Source organism: Sparus aurata, chromosome 23 (assembly GCF_900880675.1).
Source record: "Sparus aurata chromosome 23, fSpaAur1.1, whole genome shotgun sequence".
NCBI lineage: Eukaryota > Metazoa > Chordata > Actinopteri > Spariformes > Sparidae > Sparus > Sparus aurata.
The window spans coordinates 21,652,341-21,662,190 of NC_044209.1; the positions used below are offsets into that span (position 1 = coordinate 21,652,341).

At 42.4% G+C, this 9,850-nt stretch overlaps 1 protein-coding gene and 1 long non-coding RNA gene across 3 annotated transcripts; one reads left to right on the forward strand and one right to left on the reverse strand.

Moving 5' to 3' along the window:
* LOC115574951 (uncharacterized) lies at positions 1 to 7,334 on the forward strand. 2 transcript variants are annotated; one of them, XR_003982593.1, is made up of 4 exons: positions 1 to 146; positions 4,048 to 4,195; positions 4,692 to 6,792; positions 6,904 to 7,334. It is a non-coding gene; the product is annotated as an uncharacterized LOC115574951 (long non-coding RNA). The 2 variants fall into 2 exon arrangements; XR_003982594.1 differs by lacking the exon at positions 4,048 to 4,195.
* Positions 2,317 to 5,328, reverse strand: 42sp43 (P43 5S RNA-binding protein). The gene is made up of 9 exons (XM_030406651.1): positions 5,041 to 5,328; positions 4,820 to 4,920; positions 4,641 to 4,737; positions 4,402 to 4,490; positions 4,093 to 4,166; positions 3,787 to 3,867; positions 3,476 to 3,705; positions 3,140 to 3,190; positions 2,317 to 2,851 (listed from the first exon to the last, which is right to left on the reverse strand). The coding sequence occupies exons 1-9, from the start codon at positions 5,173 to 5,175 to the stop codon at positions 2,606 to 2,608; spliced, it is 1,104 nt and encodes a 367-aa protein (XP_030262511.1). The 5' UTR covers positions 5,176 to 5,328; the 3' UTR covers positions 2,317 to 2,605.
* Positions 7,335 to 9,850: the final 2,516 nt, after the last annotated feature.

The following is a 9,850-nucleotide window of genomic DNA, read 5'->3' on the forward strand; positions in this document are numbered from 1 at the left end:
GGCGATGTGTTGACTTTGAAAGCCTTGCTACACTGCCAAACAATATCAAGATCTTAAGAGGCACTCTGAGTCTGATCGATGCTTTTATCCTCAGTCTGTACCGTTAATGACATTTTACAAAGGAAAGGGATATATGATATCTACAGGTAAGATGATTATGGATGTTAGAGACACTGTCAGCTGTTGAGTCATGCATTTGTTTTGTGTGAAGCTGTGTGCAGCATCTATACTTTCACAGAGCTTGCAAGTCAGCTGTTGTACGATTACGAGGTTAAGAGGCTATTGTATGGGACCTAAAGAGGAAGAGCAACAGCAAGTAAAGGAAGCCTGAGGCTGCAAGCCAAGAGAATGACCTTCGGCAGAGCAAAGAAAAGCACAGCAGTGGCGATACTGTCCAAACTCAAACTGACAAGCAGTTACAGAGCTTAGCTACAGATTTGAAATGGACTCTGCCATGCTCTACTGGACCAGGGAAGAAAATAATTAACACAAAAAGGAGCCAGTTAACAGAACTTCTGAAACAAAAAGGGAGCTTTTACATTCTGAATCCCTTTCATTTGAAAATATATAGACCAAATCGCTGTGACGTCACTTTAACAACAACAGTGAAACATTGTGAAAAAAGACAAACATTAACGTTGCTACCAAGACTGTTGATGCTGACGGAACACAAATACCATGTGATACCAACAAAGTTATACTACTGGCTCACAATCCTTGTTAGATGCTGCAACCAACTGTGAGACTTCTTACACAGAATCAGTTATTCACTATTATCAAGTGAGTAAGTTATCAAGTAAGTTATCACTATTTATTCACAATCATAATAATGCTTTGAAGTAAAAGAGACACTCTTATTCTGCGTGTTTCTACAGGCTCAAGCACTTATGTGTTATTTAAAAAAACTATTTGAATTTTAAATCTACAGAACACTACTTCACATGTAGCCTATGCCAACACAAGAACAAACAATTTAAAAGTAGCTCTGATACTAAAAAAAAGCCTTTAATTGGTGCTTTTTTAATTATCTCTAATATAAAAGACAGCAAATGTTACAAGTGTAGCTTTACTCTTTCAAGCTCTGCTGGCTATGAACAGTTGGTTAATTAATCAATTATAGACAAGACATGACCTGGAAACTTTAAATAATTGAATAACCATTTTTATTTTTTTAAAGCAAGAACCTCAAAGGACTCTGTTACTCCTTTGTGTCATGGCAAGTCAAGATTTGTATTTTGGCCAACACATTTTAACAAGTCAACTTTTTCACTGTTTCTGGGATTTTGTAACTGGGTCACAGCTTTTGTTCTACAGCCAGTTTATAGAAATACACAAAAGTCTGTCAGAATATATTATCTACCAAATGTCAAGCAAGCCTACCTTCGCCATGTCTTCTTCTACGATTCCTTCCTATGATTTCCGTTTCACATATCCGCGGGTGTCCAATAACCACAGAAGAAGAGGTGTTTTTTTTTATTTTTTACCAATTTTCTATCACAATAAATCCTATTATTCGTATTATGCTTAGTTAATATTTAGCTACCCTCAATATTAGATCCATCGGTCGCCTACTACGCTGTTAACGGTAAATATTCAACTTAACTTTATTCATACTTTTTGCTTTTGACAGCTAAACGCTGCTAGCTACAAGTTACGGTAAATCAAGCTAGTGGTAACTTGTGTTTTGCCTCTTTTCTAACTTGGAGATTCTGTTTTATCATGTGTCCCGTCAGGTAAGTTTTACTGAAGCCATTATGAGGTTTTGGTTCATGTCCAGTATTTTATAACGAGCTAATGCGTATAAACGCAGATAAACGCCCTCCCACGTTTCTTTACAAATCTATCGTTAGAACGTGGAGTGAGTGGCCCAATTAACTCACTCATCTTTCCCTTTAGTGTAAATGTTCATGAGACTTTAAATCCAATTGCTGCTCAGCTGAGCTGAACAGATTTGACAGCTGATACTCATCTTTGTGTTCAAAAGTCTCATCCACCCCCAAAGTGCCATGTTTTCTGTGACTCAGCCATTACTCATGTGCATCCTTTGTTCATATTTAATGAGCTTCCAACATGTTCGGCAAATGTCACCCAATACGTGAAGCCAAAGCCAGTACAAAAGGTGGATGCTGGAGGAGAACAGCTGTTTTCAGTGTGCCAACAATGAGCTGCTCTGTCAACTGCAATTAAATGAGACTGAACAAACAAATCTTAGCTCTGAAGTGACGCCTCTCCAGCAGCTGCTGCTGGTGGGCAAACCTCCAGCAGTGTTTATATCTAAACACTCAAAAGGGGAAGCAGCAGTAAAATACACACCACTTTGATCAAAATGTAACTAATTTTATTGGGTCTTTGCAAATGATTTTACAAAGTAAGCATTTCAGACAAGACTGTTTTCTTCAAAAACTAGAATTCACTCTGAAATTCTCAAAGCACTATTCAAATAATTACTTTGAAATTATTTTAATGTATGTCAGCTACATTAAACATCAAAACAAAGAGACCCACATTTTCTAATTTCTCTAATAGAAAGAAAAACAGCACCTTGAAATGCCTCCACACGTTACAGGACGTTCAAACTTAACAGTCAAAATGCACAGCTGGCCTTTTAAACCTCAGGCTCCTCTAAAGGACGAGGCTTTTTGATTCCGAATAGATTGCGCAGGTTGACTTCAGGGTCAACGTAATGAGGGATCTTGCGTTCATTGAAGAGGCCTGAGAGGTTGGTTTCCACTTTGGCACGTCGGGAGATCCGCATGCGTAGGGTGAACAGGCGACGCAAGTCTTCCTCCACAAAGGGTAGATGATGTCCATCCAAACGCTTCTGCCAGGACTTCTTAGGTCGTTGACGTTTCTATTGGCACAAGAAAAAACATTTAGAAGAGGCGTTTCATACTGGCTCTGTCACCACATATCTTTTGAGAGCACTTTTGAAGTAGTAATTTTATCTGCGTGGACATGACACCAAGTAAACCCCAACTCTTTCAAGCTGACTCTTCCCTTTGCACACAGGAGTCAGCTTTCAGCAGGTTTAAAGAGCAATCCAAAATCAATAGTTCCCCTGGACAGATAGCTTCAGCTCGTTACTGTGCGGTGGCTATGGTCCAGACCTGCACTGTGGGATACAGGACTTCAGACTTACCTTCAGAGATGTGCTTGTGTCATGACGAAGCAGGTGTCTGGTCAAACTCTCCTGTGGAAGAGAACAAAGCTGTATGTAATGGACCATTTATAACTTTGCTCAAGACAAAGCGACAGTGAAACGCACAGAAATCAAATAGCTCAAATTAAACGACTAAAGATTTGGCAGCAATTTTCCAGATTTTCTTGGCGTAAACGTGTCAATTGGAATATTATTAGAGTTTGAAATTAAAATGGCATTCACAAGGGAATTAAAGTGAGTCTTTGGATGCAAGGAAAAACAATTCTGATTGGATATGTAAAGACAAGGACTAGCATTGATAGACTTGTTTCTTACCCGCATAGCAAACATGCGTGGGCAGTCAGGGAAGGAGCATCTATATTTGAAGAGCTCGAGGTGCACCTTGCGGATGTGGTGCTGCAGGTTAAAGGTTGTAGAGAAGTAGGCCTGGCAGTCTTCCCTGGGACAAACTAGCACAGGCTTATGGGAGGAGTGGATCCGCTTGTGCCTCCGCAGAGTATCTGCTTTGCCGAACGCCTTCTTGCACACCTGGCACGTGAACACAGCTACAACACATTTTCACAAAGTTAAAAACAAACGCAAACGTTTCATTTGGCCATTTTGTATGACGACCACAACCTGTTTACCTGGATGTTTGGCCATGTGCTTCTGAAGTTTCCCCCAGGTGTGTTCATGCACCTGGCAATTAGCGTGAGGGCAGCGGTAACCTACAGGAAAAAAACAAAACCAGTTAGTCCATCAGGAAATCAAAGGATTCTCACCTTCTGAGCCCCTTTGACAAATCATATACCATGCATGTAATTTGTGCTGAAAGGATTTTCTTGAATGCAGGAAAAGGTTAAATGCAAATACAGCCACAACCCTCATTTAATGAAGAAATTTTACAGGGGTGGAAGATGAAAGGACCCCTACTAAGATGGAAATAGACCAACCCGCATGCTTCTTCTCATGAGCTTTGCGGGCGATGTGGGAGTCCAACATGGCAGCACATCCGTCCTTCGAACACCTAAGTACCCCACCAGGGACAGGCAGGAGGTAAAAATAAAATTAACTAAGTCACTGGGGCCACACCCACTCGGACTGTAACTACTCATTTCTCCTATTAGAGCCTGCACTCCAGGCATCAAAGATCTGATTCATTAAAATAAATCTTCTGGCTTTGATCTTAGCTACATTATTAACTCACAGGAAAAAGCTACACATTCTGATTGTAACACCACAGGATAGAAAAAAATGTATACTTGAACTTGGTGGGCACTTGATGCTCTTTTAAGTGCAGTTTATACACTCTGCGTTTTTTGAAGGTCAGGGCGCAGTTTGGCTGGCTGCACTGTGCAGGGGGAAAAAATTCAAGTGGTTAAAAGTGAGACAGACTTGGGAAGTGATTCAACGTCAGAAGCAGTCACTGTCAGGTGATGAGTCTGGTACAAAGTGGCACTTTGGCGCCATCTTGTGGACACATCTGTGTAGCAACACAAACCTTGAAATACTTGTTTTTGTCTCCGTGGCTGTAATGCACATGTCTTTTCAGTTTCCCCGCGTTGAGGAAACTCTGCGTGCAGCTCGCGAACTTACACCTGCAAAGAGAACAGGTAGAAGAAGGAGGTGGTGATGGCTGAGAGGAGCGACAGTGGACTACAGATGAGACCTGTGACTGACCTGAACAGCTTCGTCCCTCTGTGCTGTAGCATGTGGCGGCTCAGGTGGGATTTCCTTGTGAAACGACGCCCACAGCCAGCAATGGTGCACTGACACGGACGCTGTGGACGTTTGGTAATGGTTTAACACACTCAGCTTTCAAGTCGTTTAAGTGCTTTTAAATTAGTTTACCTATTTTGTTGGTTTTTTTTTTTTTAAAGAAATTGTAACTTTTTCCTCACCGCTCCGGTGTGCACAGTTTCGTGCTCCTTCAGCCTCCACTGTCGAGTGAAAGTCGCTCCACAGTTCGCCTGAGCGCAGTTGAAGAGCTGCAGCGGCGGACCGCCGACAGGTTTCCCACCGCTCATACCGTTCATTTACCCTCGATGTGAACACTTCTCCAGAGAAAATATCTCATGGAAAGGCCGCCGCTTTTGTCAGCCTGTTTTATAGCCTCTTGAGAGATCCGTAATTGGTTAATTGGCAGCTCTAGGTCATCAGGCGGTGTGTCAGGCTGCGCCCGCAGTGTTCACTCATTCAGCGCTGCGATACTCAAGAAGTAAAGCTGCAACTAATTACCCTAATTGCCCTGCCAAGCTCAGCTGTGTGCAAACAAACGTGAAACACGGGCAAGTCAGCACATGTACCAGCCTCAGAGCCAGACAGTCTGCCTGTCAGTGATGAAAAAAGAGCAGGATGAAGAGAGAAACACAATTTTATAATACATTTTAACAAGTGTATACTAGAGCTCTTCTTATGAATATAATTATCCACTTATGGCAGGCGTCTCTAACACATCACACTGGAAATACTTAGAATAGCAACTTAATGGACAAACTAATGTCCTCTGAAAGGCAATTTGTGGTAAAGCACGGAACATATAGAAACATTAAAAGCACAGCAACTTCAAAGCTACAGATGTGTTAACCTGATTTCATGCAACTTCTGATCTACCTACATGGGGCTACACACACACACACACACACACACACACACACACACACACACACACTGGGCATTGCATTGCATTGGGCTTTGATATGCCTTCCTCTATTTGGGAACAAGATGATAATAAACAAAAAAACTGAGTGTACAGCATCCTTGGGGCATTTCACATTTCACTCTGAGACAGCAACATGACGAGGACTTACACTAGATCACACGTTCTTGAACTCATTTTTAGCCCTGTGGAGGAGGAGAGAGATGAGGAAGAACCTGCAGAAGAAGAGGGTGAAGTGTCAGAGGGAAGAGAACGTCACTGGAAATGATGAAGATTTTGCTCAAACTGACGAGGAGGAATCAAGTGATGAAGAGGAGCCTGCTGAGGTTGAAAATATTTTCCCAATAACCCAGGGAAAATTGAAAAGATAGTGCTAGAAATGACCATCAAGGAGGGGCGTAGTGTGCATGGTGACAATTGGAAGAAGATGGATCAAACAGATCTCCAGGGACACCTGGGTCTTTTAATTCTTGCTGGTGTCTACCGGTCCAGTAAAGAGGTCAAGCCTGTGGCATACTCAGTCTGGGAGGGAATTTTTCATGCCACTTAAAAATTTCAACATCGTCTCAAGAATAATTTGTTTTGATGATCGCGACACCAGACCAGCGCGCCATGCCAGAGGCAAACTGGCTGCCTTCCGACAGGTGTGGGATAAGTGGGTGTGTCGCCTGTAGCTCATGTATAATCCCGGTACTGATGTGACAGTGGACGAGCGCCTGGTCCTATTCAGAGGTCGATGTGGATTCAAGCAATGTATGCCAAGTAAACCTGGCAAGTACGGCTTAAAAATCTCGGTAGGCTGCAATGCCCAGACCAGCTACGCCTGGAACATGCAGATGTATACAGGCCAACCTGTGGATGGCCAGCCAGAGAAAAATCAGGGCCAGCACGTGGTTCTCGAGGTGACAGAGGGTCTTCGGGGACAGACCATCACATGCCCCAGATCGTCCTTGATTATAACAAAAACAAGGGGGGAGTCGACAACCTCGACAAGGTATTGCACTTCTTTCATGTAATATCTATTCATTCAGATAAATGCAGTGCATTTTTTTGTAAGAAAATAAGAATTACATTTTGACTGATTTGTTTGTTACTTTTGCTGCAGGTCACCAGTGTACACAGTTGTAAACGAATGACAGCCCGTTGGCCCCTGGCGGTATTCTACAACATGCTTAACTTGTCTTCATACAACTCCACTGTGCTGTGGAGAGAGATGGACCCAGGCTGGGATCAGGGGAAGTGCAACAGGAGGAGGCTGTTCCTTGAAGAACTTGGAAGTGAACTTGTGACAACTTTCATGAGACGACACCAGGCACAGCCTTGGTCATGGAAGTCCAGCAGGATGCATCGACCTCTGCAGCTGCTCCCCTTCACCCATCACCCAAAAAGAAGAGGTGCAGATTCTGCACGAGACAGCAAAATCAGCTCAAGGTGCCAAAAATGCGAAGCAAATATTTGCAAAACTCTTAGCATCATAACCTGCCACTCGTGCAAGTGAAGAACACACACACACACACACACACACACACACACACACACACACAGAGATTTGAAATAAATGTCGTTCTTTGCAAATCATGTTTGTTTGTTCTCTCTTATTCATAAATACAATTGCATCAGCCAATTTTGACTCGGGGATATCCTGGCTAATGTTTGATATTCCATCTATTTGTGTGCCTGTGATCATAACCATAGTGAAAGTAATTCAGAATTTCTGCTTTTTTTTTAACTCAAAAATGAGGTATAGTTGTATGTAAATGAGTTCTATAAGTGTAAAATATGTTAGATATATAAGATATATGTTCAGGTGAAGCAAAAACATTTGGTGATCATTTTGTACCTCATGCATTATTAGTAGTCAGACCGGGTCAATCTGACCCAAGAGGACAACAGGTACATAGTAAATGGGAGGACAATAAGAGGGTTAAACAACAATAGCCTCATCATGTAGCAGTCCAAATGCCTGCCCAGCAGTGAATATCAACAAATGTAATTTAAAAAAAGATGGTATGGCACATTCCTATTTGTTATAGGGATTTCACGTCCCATGGTCCATGAATTTCTCCAGGTTTAATGGCTACCGCTTCCTGTTTACTTTAATCATTGTCCTGGAAATAAATTGTTTTATTTGCTCGGCTGGCTCCTCTGACCAGAAGGGAGTGGCTGGGTCTCCCTTCTCGAGAAAGCAAGACTAGTAAGATTATTCCTGACTATCCAATTGAAATATATTTCCAAAAGTGGTCGGTGGTCACTCATAAAGAAATCCAGATTTGTCCTTTCCCTATGTCACTTGATGCAGTTGCAAATAAAAACACAATTTTTTATAACTTAAAATGTGATACAGCTGTTTGCACAGCAGAGGGTACTGTGTGTCCGTTTCACAAGGCTGGGGCACTTAATGTGCACTGTTCACATTGTTTTATAAAAGATATCTGAATTGATGAAGCCCCATTGTTCACCCCCCTCGGTTCAGTTTTAAATGTATGATTTAGTGGGGAAATTGAAGGACCGCAGGCGTCAAACCTCTGGGATCAAAGGTTTTGTCTGTGGCGAAGCTGTCTGAGAAGACATTTTTGGCAATCGCTGCTGCATTTGGAGAAACTTAGTGGATTCAAGTAATCAATCTTATCATTCCTTTCTGCTGGCCAGACTCCTGGCAGTTCTCACAGTTCTTGTTACTCAGCTGTACCAATACTGAATACGTCAGCGCTGTGTGATCAGCAGCCACTCACATGAAAAAGGGAGATGTCGAAGGTGATGTTGTTTTCGATGAACAGTAGAAAGGCCGGTCAGTGCTGAACTGATGTGTGTTTTTGGTGTCAGCCTTCCTTTTTTTACGGAGGAGGTAACAGGATAAGCAAATATTTGGCCCTTGATGCTGCACTCCTCCTCCTCCCTATCCTGCTTCTCTCCCCATCTATCTCTTGGTCCCTGTACGTCTCAAAGGGGGGGAGATGAAATATTCAGAGGGGGCTGTCAGTGCACAATGTGCCTCCATTAGTGGGATGTGTTGCAGGATGTGCTGCTGGAAGACTTAACTGCATCAAGGAAGCTAACCTCGCAGGTCACAGGCCTGAGAGAGCAGAGCAAAGAGCACTGCTGGTCTCCAGTTTCTGGGTGTGATTGATCCGTATTTATGGCTCCTAATAAGAAACCATATAGATTTTATGCTGGAACACTGTCTTGTAGAATTAAATCCATTCATCACACCTGTCAAGTTTACCTAAATCAGTGTTGCCAGTGTCAGATCAGGTGTGTTTTTATGGAGGTACTATCTGGTTTTCAGTGAAGATGATGTTACATGCTGCGACTGCCGTTTCAAATACCTGACAAACTTCTTTATTTGTCATACTAAACACGGAAACAGTCTCATATCTTAATTCCATCATGGAGAGAAGATGTCAGACATCCTCTTTACATTTGCTACTTGCATTTTTGCTAAAGCCAGTGGAACCTTAAAGGATAAGTCCCCCCAAAAATGAAAATTCAGTCATAAAGTCACCCTCATGCTGAAAAGTAAGACAAACTAGTATCTGGAAAGTCGGGTGAAGTTGAACAATTCACAAAACATTTCTGGAGCATCACAGCAAAGCAGTGCTGCAGCATTCTCCTGAACAACTGTAGATGGGGAGTTATTCCAAGTCTTCAGAGGCCCCAACATCCCAAATTGATTTGTTGAGGCATTATTTACACTCATGACACACGGTCGAGCTCGTGCATCCACTTCAGATGGCGCAGAAACGCTTTTAGCTACAGTGAAGATTTCAGTTAAAAAAGGGTGTAAATAACCTCTTTTTAAATCATTTGGGATCTCAGGGCTTCTGCAGACTCTGATTACAACAGGATGAGCTGTATGGAGCCATTGTGACCACCCCCCCATGTACTTCAGTTGTGTAGAAGAACCCTGCAATGCTGTTTTACTGTGAAGCTCCGGAAATAGAAACTTCAGCTGTCTATCCATCCACTTGGGTGCGAGAGATAATGACTACATTGTCGTTTTTGGGGTGGACTTATCCTTTAAAAGCTTCCATGTGAGGTAAACCAAATGTCAC

What these genes read in the sequence shown, in the direction of transcription:
- 42sp43 (XM_030406651.1), bottom strand. Translation starts at nt 5,175, where the DNA reads ATGAACGGTATGAGCGGTGGGAAACCTGTCGGCGGTCCGCCGCTGCAG. An exon ending in AGAGGGACGAAGCTGTTCAG is followed by an intron (nt 4,738 to 4,819) that starts GTCAGTCACAGG and finishes TTCTCTTTGCAG; the next exon opens with GTGTAAGTTCGCGAGCTGCA. An exon ending in ACAAAAACAAGTATTTCAAG is followed by an intron (nt 4,491 to 4,640) that starts GTTTGTGTTGCT and finishes CCCCCTGCACAG; the next exon opens with TGCAGCCAGCCAAACTGCGC.